Source organism: Triticum dicoccoides, chromosome 6B (genome assembly GCF_002162155.2).
Source record: "Triticum dicoccoides isolate Atlit2015 ecotype Zavitan chromosome 6B, WEW_v2.0, whole genome shotgun sequence".
Taxonomy (NCBI): Eukaryota; Viridiplantae; Streptophyta; class Magnoliopsida; order Poales; family Poaceae; genus Triticum; species Triticum dicoccoides.
The window spans coordinates 157,808,616-157,826,748 of NC_041391.1; the positions used below are offsets into that span (position 1 = coordinate 157,808,616).

General features: G+C 43.0%; 1 protein-coding gene across 1 annotated transcript in view; it reads left to right on the forward strand.

The window, feature by feature from the left end:
• Positions 1–18,133, forward strand: part of LOC119320956 — a 61,867-nt gene that overhangs the window by 43,329 nt on the left and 405 nt on the right. The window contains exons 2-4 of the mRNA XM_037594850.1: positions 15,968–16,703; positions 16,790–16,892; positions 17,578–17,658. Of these exons, the coding sequence (XP_037450747.1) occupies positions 15,968–16,703; positions 16,790–16,807 (754 nt within the window). The 3' untranslated portion in view covers positions 16,808–16,892; positions 17,578–17,658. The remainder of the gene's footprint in view (positions 1–15,967; positions 16,704–16,789; positions 16,893–17,577; positions 17,659–18,133) is intronic.

Consider the following 18,133-nt stretch of genomic DNA (forward strand, 5'->3'; position numbering starts at 1 on the left):
ATCCCTGAAGAGAGTAGGCCAATAAAATCCAGATTGCAATACCTTGTGAGCAGTTCTATCTCCAGCATGATGCCCTCCATAAGCCTCGGAGTGACATTTCCGTAGGATTTGTCCCTGTTCATGCTCGGGTACACAACGTCTAATAATACCATCTACTCCTTCTTTATAAAGATGTGGGTCATCCCAAAAGTAATGTCTTAAATCATAGAAGAATTTTTTCTTTTGTTGGTATGTAAAGCTAGGAGGTAAATATTTAGCAACAATGTAATTAGCATAATTAGCATACCAAGGAGTACTATTAGCAACATTTATTGTAGCTAACTGCTCATTAGGAAAACTATCATCAATAGGTAGTGGGTCATCAAGCACATTTTCAAGCCTAGACAAGTTATCTGCTACGGGGTACTCGGCTCCTTTTCTATCAATAATATGTAAATCAAATTCTTGTAACAAGAGAACCAACGAATAAGTCTAGGTTTAGCATCTTTCTTTTCCATAAGATATTTAATAGCAGCATGGTCTGTGTGAACAGTTGCTTTGGAATCAACAATATAAGGTCTAAATTTATCACAAGCAAACACCACTGCTAAGAATTCTTTTTTAGTAGTAGCATAACTTCTCTGAGCACTGTCTAGAATTTTACTAGCATAATGAATAACATTCAATTTCTTATCAACTCTTTGTCCTAGAACAACACCAACAGCATAATCACTAGCATCACACATAATTTCAAAAGGCAAGTTCCAATCAGGTGGTTGAACAATAGGTGCATAAATTAAGGCTTTCTTGAGTGTTTCAAAGGCTTCTAAACAATCATCATCAAAAACAAAAGGAACATCCTTTTGCAAAAGACTAGTGAGAGGCCTAGAAATTTTAGAGAAGTCTTTAACAAATCTCCTATAGAAACCAACATGACCTAGGAAACTACGAACCCCTTTGATGTCCTTAGGACATGGCATTTTCTCAATTGCATCAAACTTAGCTTGTCCCACTCCAATACCTCTTTCAAAAAATTTATGACCCAAGACAATGCCCTCATTAACCATAAAGTGGTACTTCTCCCAATTTAAGACAAGATTTGTTTGTTCACATCTCTGCAAAACTCGCTCAAGATTGCTTAAACCAGCATCAAAGGACTTCCCATAAACAGAAAAGTCACACATGAAAACCTCAACAATATTTTCACAAAAGTCAGAGAATATAGCAGTCATACATCTTTGAAAGGTAGCAGGTGCGTTACATAAACCGAAAGGCATACGTCTCTAAGCAAATGTTCCAAAAGGACAAGTAAAAGTGGTATTTTCTTGATCAGGTTGTAAAATAGGTATTTGTGAAAAGCCAGAGTATCCATCAAGGAAGCAAAAATGTGTGTGCTTAGATAGTCTTTCTAACATTTGATCAATAAAAGGCAGAGTGTAATGATCTTTTCTAGTAGCTTTATTTAATTTTCTATAACCAATTACCATTCTATAGCCCGTGACAATTCTTTGTGGAATAAGCTCATTCTTATCATTAGGAACAATAGTAATACCTTCCTTCTTAGGGACACAATGAACATGACTTACCCATCTATATCAGCTATAGGATAGATTATACATGCTTCTAGAAGTTTTAATATTTCCGTTCTTACCACTTCTTTCATTTTCGGATTTAACCGACGTTGGTGATCAACAACGGGTTTAGCATCAGGTTCCATATTAATCTTGTGCTAACATAGAGTGGGACTAATGCCCTTAAGATCGTCAAGAATATGTCCAATAGCAGCTCTGTGCTTCCTTAGAACTTTCAATAATCTTTCTTCTTCATGTTCTGAAAGGTTAGCACTAATAATAACAGGATATATCTTCTTTTCATCAAGATAGGCATATTTTAAGGTGTGTGGCAATTGTTTTAATTCGAACATAGAATCGCCTTTAGGTGGAGGAGGACCTCCTAGAGTTTCAATAGGCAAATTGTGTTTAAGCAGAGGTTGTTGTTCGAAAAAGATTCTATCTATTTCATTTCTTTCACGCATATGCAAATCATTTTCATGGTATAGCAAATATTGTTCCAAAGGATCAGTAGGAGACACAACAATAGAAGCGAGACCAATAATTTCATCCTTACTAGGCAAGTATTTCTTATGAGGTTGTTTACTAAACTTGGAAAAATTAAACTCATGAGATTCATCACCAAAGCTAACACCGACAATTTGTTTCTTACAATCTATTTTAGCATTGATGGTGTTCAAGAAAGGTCTACCAAATATAATGGGACAAAATTTATCTTGTGGGGTGGTAAGAACAAGAAAATCACTAGGGTATTTTATCTTCCCACACAAGACTTCAACATCTCTAAGAATCCCAATTGGTGATATAGTATCTCTATTAGCAATTTTAATAGTAACATCTATGTCTTCTATTTCAGCAGGTGCTATTTCATCTCTAATTTCTTCACATAAGGAGTGGCGAATAGCACTCACACTATCACCCATGTCACATAAACCATGATAATAGTGATCTCCTATTTTAACTGAAATAACAGGCATGCCAACAACAGGTCTATGTTTATCTTTTCCATCAGGTTTAGCAATTCTAGCAGCTTCTTCACGGAAGTAAATAACATGCACATCCATATCTTCTTCCAAGAGATCTTTAACCATAGCAATGTTAGGTTCTACTTTAATTTGTTCATCAGGTTTAGGTGTTCTAACATAGCTTTTGTTAACCATAGTTGAAACTTTAGCATGTTCTTTTATCCTAACAGGGAAAGGTGGTTTCTCAATATAAACAGAAGGAACAACTGCATCAATATTATTAAGTATAGTTTCTTCTTTAACTAGTACTGGTTCTTTAATTTCATCTTTAATAGGTGGGTGATATTTAAACCACTTCTCTTTAGGAAGTTCTAAATGAGTAGAAAATGATTCACAAAAGGAGGCTACTATCTCAGAGTCAAGGCTAAACTTTTGAAAAACATCGGTATCCATAAAAGATTTAACACAATCATACTTAAGCTTTATACCCGACTCTTTTCCTTCGTAAAGTTCCCAATCTACAAAGTTGTGTTTAATTCTTTCCAAAAGATACCACCGGAATTCAATAGTTTTATTCATAAAAGAACCAGGACAAGAAGTATCCAGCATGGTTTGATCATTACGAGAAAGCCGAGCATAAAAATTCCGAGTAATAATTTCTCAGCTCACGATTGGGGCATGAATATAACATTGACTTAAGCTTCCCCCAAGCTAGAGCGATACTTTCTCCTTCTCGAGGCCAAAAATTATATATATAATTCCGATCACGGTGAACTAGATGCATAGGATAAATTTTTTGATGGAACTCCAATTTCAAACGATTCCAATTCCATGATCCAATATCATCGCATAGCCTATACCATGTTAATGCTTTTCCCTTAAAAGATAAAGGGAAAACCCTTCATCCCTGGGTAAACCTACAAGCTTAAACAATCCACAAATTTGTTCCACATGTATCAAGTGCATATGAGGATGTTTAGTTCCATCTCCTGCATAAGGATTAGCTAGCAGTTGTTCTATCATACCTGAAGGGATTTCATATTCAATATTTTCAGTAGGTGCAGTAGGTTGAGGGATAACTAATTGTGGTTCTGGACGAGGTGAAGATACCCCGAACAAACCCCTCAAATGATTGTTTTCCATGGTAACAAGTGACAATAAATTTCAGCGCACTATATAAATGTTTCCTTACCGAATTCCACTTACCAAAGGCGCTTCACTCCCCGGCAACGGCGCCAGAAAATAGCCTTGATGACCCACAAGTGTATGGGGTCAATTTTAGCTCTTTTGGATAAGTAAGAGTGTCGAACCCAACGAGGAGCAGAAGGAAATGACAAGTGGTTTTTAGCAAGGTAATGTCTGCAAGTGCTAAAATTGTAAGTAGCGGAGTAGTTTGGTAGCAAGATAATTTATAACGAGCAAGTAAAAATAGTAGTAACAAAAGTGCAGCAAGGTAGCCCAATCCTTCTGAGACAAAGGAAAGGCCAAAATGGTTTCTTATAATAAGCAAAGTGTTCTTGAGGGTACACGGGAATTTCATCTAGTCACTTTCCTCATGTTGGCTTAATTTGTGTTCAGTACTTTGATAATTTGATATGTGGGTGGACCGGTGCTTAGGAGCTATTCTAACTTGAACAAACCTCCTACTTGTGATTAACCCTCTCGCAAGCATCCGCAACTACGAGAAAAGTATTAAGAATAAATTCTAACCGTAGCATTAAACTTGTGGATCCAATCGGTCCCTTACGGAATAGCGCATAAACTGGGGTTTAAGCTTCTGTCACTCTTGCAACCCACCATCTAATAACTACTCCACAAAGCATTCCCTTAGGCCCAAATATGGTGAAGTTTCATGTAATCGACGTTCACATGACAGCACTAAGAGAATGGCAACATACATACCATCAAAATATCGAACACATATCAATTCACATGATTATTTGCAACATGATTTCTCCCGTGACCTCAAGAACGAAAGTAACTACTCAAAAATGATAAACATGCTCAAGATCAGAGGGGTATTAAATAGCATAATGTATCTGAACATATAACCTTCCACCAAATAAACCATATAGTAATCAACTACAAGATGTAATCAACACTACTAGTCACCCACGGGCACCAATCTATAGTTTTGATACAAAGATTGAACGCAAGAGATTAACTAGGGTTTGAGAGGAGGTGGTGTTGTGAAGATGTTGATGAAGATAGCCCTCCCTAAGATGAGAGAGTTGTTGGTGATGATGATGACGATGATTTCCCCCTTCGGGAGGGAAGTTCCCCTGACAGAATCGCTCCGCGAGAGCAAAAGTGTTCCTGCCCAAGTTCCGCCTCGAGATGGCGGCGCTCCATCCCGAAAGTCTCCCCTTTATTTTTTCTAGGTCAAAATGACTTATATACCAGAAGATGGGCATCGGAGGTGGGCCGAGGAGGGCACAACCCACCAGGGCGCGCCTGGGCTCCCTGGCGCGCCCAGGTGGTTTGTGCCCACCTGGTGGGCCCCTCTTTGGTAGTTATTTGCTCCAATATTTCTTAAATATTCCATAAAAATTCTCCGTGAAGGTTTAGATTGTTTGGAGTTGTGCAGAATAGGTAGCCAGACGTAGCCTTTCAAGTCCAGATTTCCAGCTGCTAGAATTCTCCCTCTTGGTGTGTACCTTGCAAATTATGAGAGAAAAGACATTAGAATTACTCCAAAAAGCATTATTATGGATAAAAACATTATAAATAATGGTAAGCAAACATGATGCAAAATGGACATATCAATATACCATCGACACTTTCTGACTCCTCTGCTTGGCAAGTTTAAGGAGCAAGAGAGGGATGACTTGGTGAATCTTGCTAGAAGCAGTCAAGTCCATATGATAGGAGGCCCAAATTTTTTGAATGCGAACTTTGAAACACTTATTCACATACTGTTGTATATACGGTTGGACCTTCACATAACCCAATCCCCCAACTACAAACTGACACTCTGATTTATTTTTGTCTTCATGTAATTTCATCGGACGTTGAGCTCGCAACAGATGTTCTCTTTATTACATTCCTTTCAACTAGCCAAGTATTCAAATCATTGGAAGTGGAATTCCGTAGATTGGACATCCCTAATAAGTGTCGTGGTTGGTACCCATATAAGACCTAAAAAGGTGCTTTGCCAAGAGTAGAGTGATAATTAGTGTTGTACCAGTATTCTGCTTGAGACAACCGCTATGTCCATTTCTCGCGAACTGAATGAGACATGCACCTAAGAAAGGTTTCCAAGCACTAATTTAATTGTTCATCTTTGTATTAGAGATAGCTGACAAAGTTCTTGCTAAAATGTGATGTTGAATAAATGATCTCCATTACTAACACCTCTGGTAATCGATGTAACTTACAAACATTTTTTAGATAGAGTTGGACCACAGTTAATGTAGTAAAAGAATGAGACACTTGAAGAAAATGGCCATATTTTCTAAATTTGTCAATTACCACTAGTATGGTGTCATAGTTCCTCCTCTTGGATTGACCATAGATGGAATCCACGCAAACCATGTTCCAAGCTTCCTTAGGAACAAGAAAATAGCCCAGTAACCCTGGCTTCTTAATGTGCTCTGCTTCTGGGCAGACAATCATGCACATAATCTTATATTTTTTGTTTCATAGCAGGCCAGGAGAATAGAACTTTAACTCTTTGGGAAGTAGCTTCAAATCTAGAGTGGTCCCCTACTCCGCTCGAAATGCAAGGACAACTTAGTATCCTTCAGCTCGCAACCTGACACCATGGGGACTCGGCGCCACCAAAGGGATTGTGGTGCCAGGAGGTGGTCAGCGCGTCAAGCAAGGCGGTCACGCTCCTCAAGCCACCAGCCTCGAGAGATCCAAGCACCATTTAAGCGGATGCAATGGATTCATGCCGGATCGAGTCTGACCGCGGTTGGGTGCAGTCCTCCTGGGAGTGGCATAGAGCAATGCATATGGCCATCTCTTCCTCGTTCCTGCATGGAACAAATGTCCAGTTGACGGGTTGAGAGATTTCAGAGTCGGATCCACTGCCCGCCATACCGGAGAAGGCCGGAATTCGCCAGACAAGAGCTTGGGGGCGAAGTGGAGTGGCTAGGGTTTTTCTCAAAAGTCCGGATAGGGGTGAATATATGCGGGTCGAGGTGGGCCATAGTTGGCCATATCTGACGTGGTCCAAATCCGAGCTTTGCTGCACCTACGAAAGGACAGCTGCGAAATTTACGTAAATGATGAAGTGGCCTTATTTGATTGGATGGCACGGGCCTCACCCTGAAAATCAGAGGGGGGAGATTTGAGGGGATTAGAAAAAAGGTGATTCGCGTAAGTTTTCTACGTAAGAGCAACTCCAATGGGGCGACCCATTTCGTCCGTCTGCGTCCGTTTGGGTCGCCGCGGGCAGAAACAGTGGCCCAATGCAGCGACCCATTTCTATTTTGTGTCCGCTTTGTGTCCGCGCGGACCCATTTTCGTCCCAAATTTGAGCCACATTTGGGTCACGGGCGGACACAAAGTGGACGCTTTCTCTGTCTCTCTCGTCCGTCTGCGTCCGGGCCTGGCCCGCTTGTCACCCACCCATCCCTCTTTATCTGTATTTTTATTAGACGGCCCACCCCACGGCTCGACGTGCACTCTGCTTGGTGCGCCCCTGCTCTGCCCTGCTAGCAGCCGAGCACGAACGCCCCTTCTCCGCCCCGCTCGCCGCTGAGATCCACTATCCCTGCTCCGCCCTGCTCGCCACCCTCGTCGTGTCGCTCGCCCCATGCCACGCCGCGCCGCTCGCCACTCTCCTGGCGCTCGCCACTAGCCGCGCACCCATCCACCGCCGCCGCCGCCCCTGATCGCGTGCCCGACTGAGGGCGGGATCCGCGCGGAGGTGATTGTCGCGCCCCTCCTCTTCCACTCCTTGCTGCTCCCCGATTTGGCACCCAGTTATACCGGGTCACTTATGCTTCGCAGAAAAGCCACCGGAGTGACTAAAACTGCTTCACCGACTGGTCCGTTTGTGCTATTGTTTGACCCAATGAAAGAGACGGTGAACTGGGCAAATGTACCGCAGCTCGTTTGTTTTAATTTGGGAACGAAATGGGTTGGTCCATTAGAGCAACTCCAATGGGGCGACCCAAACGGACGCGCGCTTTGTCCGTTTTTTGTCCGTTTGGGTCGGCCAGGCGGACGTGCGCGTCCGCATTCTCAAATGGCTCGGCTTGACCACCCAACGCGACGCGGACCCAAATGTGTCGGCGTGAAAAAAAATAGCTAGCAGAAATAAACATAATTAAACATAAGTGGCCGGTCAACCGCCAGCCAAAGTCCACTTAAACCTAATTAAACATTAATTAAAACATAAAAAAGTCTGCATCGCCCCGCACGCTGCCTTAGACGTCGTCGTCCTTGCCCTTGCCCTTGACGTCGACGTCGCCATCGCCATCACCGCCGGTGAGGTCGATGAAGACGGGAGCAGGGCCGGACCACCCGAACACCGCCTGGTACGCTGCCAGCGCGGCCTCCTCCAGCATCTGCAGGGTCGATGGTATTGCGGCTCACCGCACACACTTCTCCTCCTCCTCAAGCTAGAGCGCCTCTGCGTCGCGTCACAGCATCACGTCGTAGCCATCTACCGCTCGCCGTCATCCCGCTCCTGGCGGAGTGTAACACTCCAATTTTTTTTGATTCGATTTTTATGAAATTCTTTAATTAATTGGAACGAGGTTATTTAATTTTTTTAAAAGACTTCCCTTCTCAAAAAATTTCTTTTAAGACAAATTTTTTTTGGGTTCTTCCCAACCTTGATTGTTGGCCTTGAAGATTTTTCATTTTGGGTTGGCTCAACACAAATACTTTTGAGTGGACCTTTCAAATCCTTTTACTAAAAAGAATTCCTATAAGTTTTGGATTTTTTCCTTCCCTATTCAAAAGTACTCTCTTGCCATGGCCTATGTAGAAAACTTTCTTCCAAAACCCACCTCCCTACTTTGGGTCAAGTCAAGCATCAAGCCCAGCAAGGTTCAACTTCTCCTAGATTTTGTTTCTATTTGTTTTAACCTCAAAATCTTTTTCTGCCATTTATTTGGACCTTAGTGATTTACAAAGGAACTACTAGATTTCCTTTGAGTTTTGGTTCCAAATAAATTCCCCTGGCTAGTCCTTAGTGCCCTCAACCTAGATCCATCAAGATCTGCTAGTCCACAGTTCAAAATTTTCAAAACTTGCTTGCTGCAAGTTTGGACCAGATTTGCCATTTTTGGTGAAATTCATTCTTTTCCTTTTCGAAAATTCTGAAGAAATTCAGGCAGTCCCTGGATGCATCAAGAGGCCATACCACCAAGTTTCAGCTCAAGAAAAATTGTCCACATGCGCCAAACATTTCGTCGAACAGCTGGTGTGCACTGTTCCTGTTCAAATTCAGAGTTTCAGTGTTAAGCTTCAGTCGTCAGTGTCGTTTTCTTCAGAGCTTGGCGTCAATCTTGCCAGTGCTCGCCCTGGCCTCTTGCTCCCTGTGCCCCCTCCTTATCCAGTGCGCCGCATGGTTGTTTGGCCGGTCGTGAGCGTCGGTGGCAACGTGTCACGTTAACTCCGGCGCCTCCCGCGGTGGCAGAACCGCCCGTGGCGGCCAGCAGGGGCCAACCCTGCAGTACGACACCGTCCAGCACCGCCCACACCTCTAGGAGCCTCCGCGTGGCCGTCCTCTGCTCTATGCTCACTGGAGAACCGTCGCCGTGGCCTGAGAGGCGCAGAGCGCACTCTCTGCCGCCGACGAGCCCGTGAGCTCCGTTCCGTCAAAGCCACGGGAGCAGGCCAAATCCGATCAAGCTTAGCCGTTGAATGGAGCTAGTGGACCAATTCGCAGCTGCCCAGTCACCTAATCTATCAGCTCGACCACCACCTCGCCATAATTACTCGTCGGAGAAATCCCATTCTCGGCAACCGCCTCGGGCCGGCTATAAATAGAGACCCCGAGCTCGCCTTCGATCCAGCACCACTCCTCCACCTCACAAGAGTCGCGCCCAGCCACTAGAAGGACCTCGAGGAGGCCTTCTTCCCCAACTCCGGCCGCCACGACCCGCTCTGGTAGCCAGCTTGATTCACTCGATTCCTTGCATATCTCTAGCTCAAACTTGGGGAGGAACCTCCTATTGCACCCACTCCCCTAACCCGCGCTCCGATTTGGCGTTTGCAGCTCTCTTCGGAAGGATCCATCCTCGACCGAACCGCCATCCGCCGGAGTGGAAGCCGCCATCGGCGTGGTGCTCGCCGACGACCAAGTCCACCACCAACCGACGCGGAATTGTCCCGTGAGTGCAACCATACCCTTGCCCTCCTCTGGATCGCCGTCGATCGTCGCCGGCGATCATCGTTTGCTTCGTTCGACGGTGAGATTTTAAACCTGACATGCAGGACCCCCTCGTCAGCCTCTCCTCTTTTATTCGAAACATTTTCTGAAAGCGCCTTCGGGCAAAGTACGTTTTCCCTTTCGGTCGGCGTATTTCTAACCGAAACATTTTCCATTTTTTTAAACTAGCCCCTGGAAAGTTTCTGTTTCATCACAGATTAGTCCCTGGACTAAAACCTTTATAACTATTAAACAAAAGATGATTTTGAGCTGATTCTTTTTCTGTCATCTTTACTTTTCTATCTAGTTTTTTACCATATTTAATTGAAAAATATTTGGAAAAAAATTTATGCGCGCATGGTATTTACGTTAGTATCCGATTTTTTTTATAACGTAGATACCGAAGGAGGTGACGGAGCCGCAAACTTCGCCGAGCTAGACTCCGACTACTCCGAACCAGGCAAGGTGTTTTTCATGATTGCTTGAGTGGTTTTCTTGTGACATGTTTATATAAGCATTTGTGAATGTTATATTTCCTGCAAAGCAAGCTGCAACAAGCTGCAAGTGAGCTTTGAAATTTGATGTGTTCATATGATGGTGAGATAACCTGATCATGTGGTGGCATGATAGGTTGCAAGTTGGTATTGTTGAAGCATGCTAGTTTTATGTCAACCGTTTAACTCCAGTATTAACGTGCACCAAGTTTTGTTCCTGTTCGTCCCTTTTTCATGCCGCCACATGTCTTCTGCAAAGAATGCGGTTTAGTCAGTTGCAAACCTCTTTCCTTGTACACACCAAATAGAGGGGCCGTGATGAGGGTTCCATGGCCCTGGATTAAAGCCCGTCATCCGGTCAGGGGCATGGGTGTTTCCGGTTGGGACCGAGAGGGGGGCACCCCTTAGAGCACGCGATATAAATTTGATCCCATGCTATTCGAGGTTGTAGCCTCCCCGTCTTGGAGTTTTTCTTGAACGTTGCCTAGAGTGATTCCTGGCAGCAGAATGTGGAATGGGTGTGTATTGGTTAGATGTGTTTCTCCTAAAATACCGTAAATGGAACTAGTCCTTTGTGACTACTAAAATCCGTTGGCTGTGGTTAAAGAGTACAAACTCTACAGAGTCAAAACCATTCGAGTAACCATGTCCATGGTCAAGGACTTCGATTGACATATTAGTGTCAATCTCAGTATTAGTCTCAATGTCAGTCTCAGTGACAGTCTCCGAAGAGTAAGCATGAAACTGAGAGTGGTAAACCTGGCTGAATGTTATTCTTGTGGATGGACTAACCAATTTATTATCATGTACCGAGTATTCCGTGGAATGATGTTACCTTCATGAGCTACTTGAATTTGAATAATGAGATATAAGCCCTTTATGTGATGTCGCTTAGACATCCGACTGTGGCATTCTTGTTATTTACTTTTGATATAAGCCCTTTATGTGATTTCACTCAGACGTCCGACTATGGCATTCTTGTTATTTACTTTTGATATAAGCCCTTTATGTGATGTCGCTCAGACGTCCGACTGTGGCATTCTTTTTATTTACTTTTGATATAAGCCCTTTATGTGATGTCGCTCAGACGTTCGACTGTGGATTCTTGTTATTTACTTTTGATATAAGCCCTTTATGTGATGTCGCTCAGACGTCCGACTGTGGCATCCTTGATATTAACTTTCGTTATAAGCCCTTTTCGAGATGTCGCTTAGACGTCCGACTGTGGCATGTACTGTCGTTTACGTTTCAATATAAGCCCTTTATGTGGTGTCGCCCTGACGCCCGACTGCGACATGTTAATTTATTTTTACCTTTCGAGGCGTCGCTTCAGACACTCAATCGGTCTTCAGTTATTTAATTGGGATTTTGGGAGGACTACCGCCTGACTTCCTTTTTATTTAACATGCAGTGCAAATTTATTATCTGAGTGCGCATTACTAGTCTGCTCATGTGCATCATGTTTGCATTTGTTATATCTTATGTCCAAACTATCTTGCGAGTACATTCAAAGTACTCATCTGGCTTGTTGATTTGGCCGGATGTTGACGAAGGCGATCTTATGGATGAAGAGTACGATAGCGAGTCCGACGCCTAGAGGAGTCCCAGTCAGTCCCGTTCGATCCTGGAGTTGGTCACTTATATTATATACGCTTCTGCTACCCTAATAAAATCATCAAGCCTCACTCCGGCGCTTGATGAGCTGTAAGATTTTGGCGTCATGTCACCCACTTCACTGTGACATATCCACCACCACTTTTATTACGAGTCAGTAGTTATGCCACCATACTCTTTGTGTCATATCCGCCTTTATGTATAATAATATCAGCATGCTTGTAATAAATCGTTGAGCAGCCTCAGCTCAACCTTGTATAATATTTAGTTCTTCTGGATTTCTGTATCAAGGACACTACAAGAAATATGTCAACTAGTGACCTTTTGTCAGTGACCCTGGAAGAATTGGTCATAAATCTATGATCATTTCAGACCAATTGGTCAAAAGCTGTTCGGGGGGCTCCAAACCCTAAACCATTGTGACCATTTTGGTCAGAAAGGTCGTAATTTCCTTACACGAATGGTCACAAAGCAAACAGTGCTAGTCCGATGCCTTATTTCTAGTTGTTAATGACCAATATAGATGGTCATAGCCTTGTAGATTGTGGTGGGTTGTGATGACTAGGCGCCATCTCATCAGTTTTGCCTATGTGTCATGTCCATGTGGCGGTTTTTGCCCTAGGTTGTGAAGCAACCTATATTTCTGTTATTCCAAAAATTCCCAAAAAATTATCATAAATGTTTTGGATCATATCTTCATCAAATATGTCAAAAACATTCCTTGCCTAGTTCAAAAATAATTCATAAATATTCATTTTCCTATTCCGTTCAGAGCAGCACTTTGTGAAGGAAGTACCACTTTGGCATGTCCAAATGGTATCCATTTTCTACAGTTCTTTCATATGCCCAAATAACCATCCTCCACCAAATGCCAGCTCGATCCATTCATTATTTTGAGCCCAACTTCAATATTCGTATTTATGTCCAGTGTGGTACTTTGTAAAGCAAGTACCACCTAGGCTCCTCCTTTTGAGGTGAAAATTTGTGAAGACGGTCTTCTTAGTAACTGATCATCCTCAGCCAAAACTCATGCCCATTAGCCATGCGCATTTCCCGTACCGCAAATCAAACACCTTGTTGCTTATTCATGTTTGAGTATCGATCGGTCTCCTGGTGAGAATATTATGTTGTGATTTTCTTCCTAGCACCTACCTGGGGAGTGCCCAACCCACTAGACATGCCTAGGCTGCCCAGAACACATGGCAACTCCACGGTCACGCGGTGACCACGCGACGGGCATGTGAGCTTACGCGCTCTAGAGTTGGGGCCCTCGGCCACCGTCCAAACCTCGATGTCTCGCCATCAAACCATGTATTTCTGATTAAATAGATACTTATTTACCTAGAAATGGTTTTTTAAAAAAATAAAGAGCAAACTATGAGGCAGCTGCAGTTCAAATTTGACCCGTTTCCAACTGAATCGACGGCAATTCGTCTTTTTCACCAGAGGTGGATCAAACTTTTTTCACCCAACCATTTTGTCAAGTGTGCATTATATATGGCCTAGTATTTTATAAAATTGATTTGGTCCATTTTTGCAACAATTATTTGGTAGTTCCTTCACAAAAAAACCTCCTTTTTGGGCAATTGGAAAATGAAAAATGAATTTTCCGTGCACAGAAAATGAAAACTTCCTTAGGCAACATTGTTTTCCATTCCAAGATGCACCCTTTTGCACAATATGAGATCATTTGAACAAACTATGCCAAGAATGTGGCCATAAGATTGATCATTTGGCTTGATAGCCATGAATCTCCACACGTGATAGCTCGTTTCTGAGAACACTTTTTAAAAATAATTGCCGTATTACAAGTTTGTTATTTTTCCTAGGAACTTGGCCACATATAATGACACAATGCGAAGGTTTCCCAATTATTTGATTTTTTTTGAATTTTTTATGCCCGTTTCAAAATGCGGTCAAAACAGCGGGAATGACCGTTCCTAGCTAGTGGTTGAATCTTGGAATTTTTTTGGTGTTTCTCTGATTAAATAGATACTTATGTACCTAGAAATGATTTTTGGAAAAAATAAATAACAAACTATGAGGCAGCTGCAGTTCAAATTTGACCCGCTTCCAGCTGAATCGGCAGGAATTTGTCTTTTTGACCAGAGGTGGATCAAAACTTTTGACACCCAACCATTTTGTCAATTGTGCATTAAATATGGCCTAGTATTTTAGAAAAATGATTTGGTCTAGTTTTGCAACAATTATTTGGGAGGTCCTTCACAAAAAAACCTCCTTTCGGGCACTCGAAAAATGGAAAATGGTTTTTTCGTCCAAAGAAAATGAAAACTTCCTTAGGCAACATTGTTTGCCATTCTAATATGCACCCCTGTGCATAATATGAGATCATTTGAACACACTATGCCATGAATGTGGCCATAAGATTGATCATTTGGCTTGAAAGCCATTGATCTCCACACGTGATAGCTCGTTTCTGAGAACACTTTTTTAAAATAATTGCCGTATTACAAGTTTGTTATTTTTCCTGGGAACTTGGCCACATATAATGACACAATGCGAAGGTTTCCCAATTTTTTGAATTTTTTTGAATTTTTATGCCCGTTTCAAAATGCGGTCAAAACGGCGGGAATGACCGTTCCTAGCTAGTGGTTGAATCTTGGAATTTGTTTGGTGTTTCTCTGATTAAATAGGTACTTATGTACCTAGAAATGATTTTTGGAAAAAATAAATAGCAAACTATGAGGCACCTGCGGTTCAAATTTGACCCGCTTCCAGCTGAATCGACGGGAATTTGTCTTTTTCACCAGAGGTGGATCAAAACTTTTGACACCCAACTATTTTGTCAATTGTGCATTAAATATGGCCTATTATTTTAGAAAAATGATTTGGTCCATTTTTGCAACAACTATTTGGTAGTTCCTTCACAAAAAAACCTCATTTTGGGCACTCGAAAAATGGAAAATGAATTTTCCATGCAAAGAAAATGAAAACTCCCTTAGGCAACATTGTTTGGAATTCGAAGATGCACCATTGTGCACAATATGAGATCATTTAAACAAACTATGCCATGAATATGACCATAAGATTGATCATTTGGCTTGAAAGCCATGAATCTTCATGCATGATAGCTCATTTATGAGAACACTTTTTTAAAATAATTGACGTATTACAAGTTTATTATTTTTCCTGAAACTTGGTCACATATGATGAAACAATGCGAAGGTTTTCCAATTTTTTGATTTTTTTTGAATTTTTTATGCCCGTTTCAAAATGCGGTCAAAACGGCGGGCTTGACTGTTCCTAGCTAGTTGTTGAATCTTGGAAACATTTTGATGTTTCTCTGATTAAATAGATAGTTATGTACCTAGAAATGATTTTGGAAAAAATAAAGGGCAAACTATGAGGCAGCTACAGTTCAAATTTGACTCGCTTCCTACTGAATCGACGAAAATTTGTCTTTTTCACCAGAGGTGGGTAAAACCTCTTGACACCCAACCGTTTGGTCAATTATACATTAAATATGGACTAATATTTTAGAAAAATGATTTAGTGCCATTTTGCAACAAATGTATGGTAGTTCCTTCACAAAAGAACACATTTTGGTCACTCAGAAAATAAAAAATGGTTGTTTTGAGCAAATAAAATGAAAACCTCCCAAATCAACATTGTTTGTCATGCCTAAATACACACATGTACTCCCTCCGTTCGGAATTACTTGTCATCAAAATGAATGAAAATGGATGTATCTAGAATTAAAATACATCTAGATACATCCATTTCAATGACAAGTATTTCCGGACGGAGGGAGTACAAAATATTGGTTTATTTGAACTAACTATAGGAGGTTAACTGTTTGCCTGAATAAAAGGGTACAAACTATAAGAGAAAAACAAAAAATGCTTAATTCTGATTGGTGTAACCAGCTGTGGCATGGATCAGTGACATGGCAAACATCTGTCCATCCATCCATCCGTCCGTCCATCCATCCCTCCGCTCTCTCAGCTAACCCTAGCGATCCACCCCTCTCTCTCGCACAACTAACCCTAGCGATCCTCCCCTCCCCTCCCCTCGTGCAGCCGCCACCCACCTCTTCCTGTCTCGATTCCCACCCACATCACCGCCGCCGCTGCCGCCGGCCTACGCTCTGCCCCCACACCACCGCCCTGAAACCCCCTCCTCACCTTCTCTCCCCGGTCGAGCAACAGCAGGTGAGGCGGAGGCGGCAGCCAGATCCGCCGCGTTGCTTCCGGATCCATGCCCTCCCCACCACCGATTCATCTTCAATCCCTCCACCGACACCCAACCCCACCCCCACAGGCGACCTCCCCTAACCCATCACCACCGGCGACCTCCCTCCCTTGCTCCTCAACCCAACCCAACCCTGATTCGATTCAGTTCAGAGACAAACCCCCTCCCACATCAACGCCGCTGCCACACACTGCCAATCCCCTCACTCCACAACGCCTTCTTCCTGTCCCGATTCCCAGACGGGCGTCGACACGGCCAGCGTCGACACGGCATCAACCCCTTTTGCGAGATTGCCATGGAGGAGGAGTTGCAGATCCGCGAGGCCGGCGCCGCCTCCGAGGACGTCGCCGCCACCGTCAGTCCTGGGCAGGCCGCCGACACGCTCCGCACCACGCCCGCCATGGGCGCCGACCGCGCCGTCCACGTCCTCCACGACCCCGACCCCGCCCGCCCGCTCCTCCCGCCCGCCGTCGACAAGATCCTCCGTGCCCTCGCGCTCCAGGAGACCCCCTGCCTCCTCATCCTCGGCAAGCAGGTTCTCAGATCGGCCTCGATTGAGTCAGTTTTTTGCCTCATTTTTCATGGTGTCTGACTTGCTCTGCTTCCTGCCTGCGCGTGCAGAGCGCTCCCTCCAGGTGAAGTCACCCACCGCAATGCCAGGGGATTCGTTTCTGAGGACGAGTTCCTATCCATCCCGGAGTTCTCCACCAACCCGCTCGCCCAGGTTCGTCCCTCCCCCTCCCCCTCCGTCTCTCGTCACCGAGGCAGCCAATTTTGTTCCCCTGCTCGCTTTGTCCATGTCGTGCCACCTCCAGATGACTCACTAACTGACTGTAGTACCAATGCGTGCCTCTTGTTTTTATGCGATGTCCTTGGATTACACACACAACACTTGCATCTACTACTGTTTTCCTAGTGGTATTGTATACAGCTCTGTCCACACTCAGTTTTTCCACTAATTGGGAAAAACTAATCAAGCATTATACCAATCACAGAACCAGTACGTAATCGATCGGCACAGGGAGTTTTACCATACATGTGGAACCTAAATATCTCTATGAAGCCAAGCACCTTCCACATCTGCTTGGAAAAAGCTCTGGCTATCTTTGATTGGGTACGAACGGAGTCATAGTTTTCAAAGACTGGTATAATGCTTTTTGCCAAATATGTAACACTTATCATAGACCACAAAAATCTCCATATAGATCATTTCTACTGAAGATTTGCAGCTCGTTTTTCTTCCCTGGTAAAACTCGGTGTATCTGATTTGTACATATATTTAATATTATAACAGGTAGTAATATATTTAATCACATATCTTGTCCTTTTTTCTTTCCTGTGGACATACATGTTACTTCGCTCACAGAATGTTACTTGGCTCACTGAAAATTTGCGTCATTATCAAACAGCTGCTGAGCTCTCTTTACTTTGGGCACTGTTTACCGGCATCTCAATCCCGACCTAGCAGGTCTGCTTACCAGCATCAACAGGTACTACTCTCTCCCCTTCTCCTCTAGGAAAAATGCATGAATAGAGAATTCACAACAGTTTGTTACATTGGATCTTTTTGTGGTTAATTTCCCCATTCTGGAGGATTCATGCTTGTTCGCTACCCCCTTGTGTATTTTTCCAGAACACAACATTGGCTAAACAAACTGCACATGGCTTCATTTATTCTGAGCATATTCATAGTATAGTGATATTTATTTATTTATTGCACTAGTATGTGAATCATACCCTGTTGAACAGTATGTAACCGCAACAAAATGCCATGTATTTATTTTATAATAGAGCATGTAATCTAGAACCTACCCCACATTGCTATTCTTTGAGATACTTATTAGTTTGATGAATTACTCCTCTTGATAGTCAGAAAATTGCAACTACACTTACGTTTCTTGCTTTGATATGATTCTTGCTTCTACTGACTGCAACACAGTGTGACAATGAGATTTTAAGTTTGAA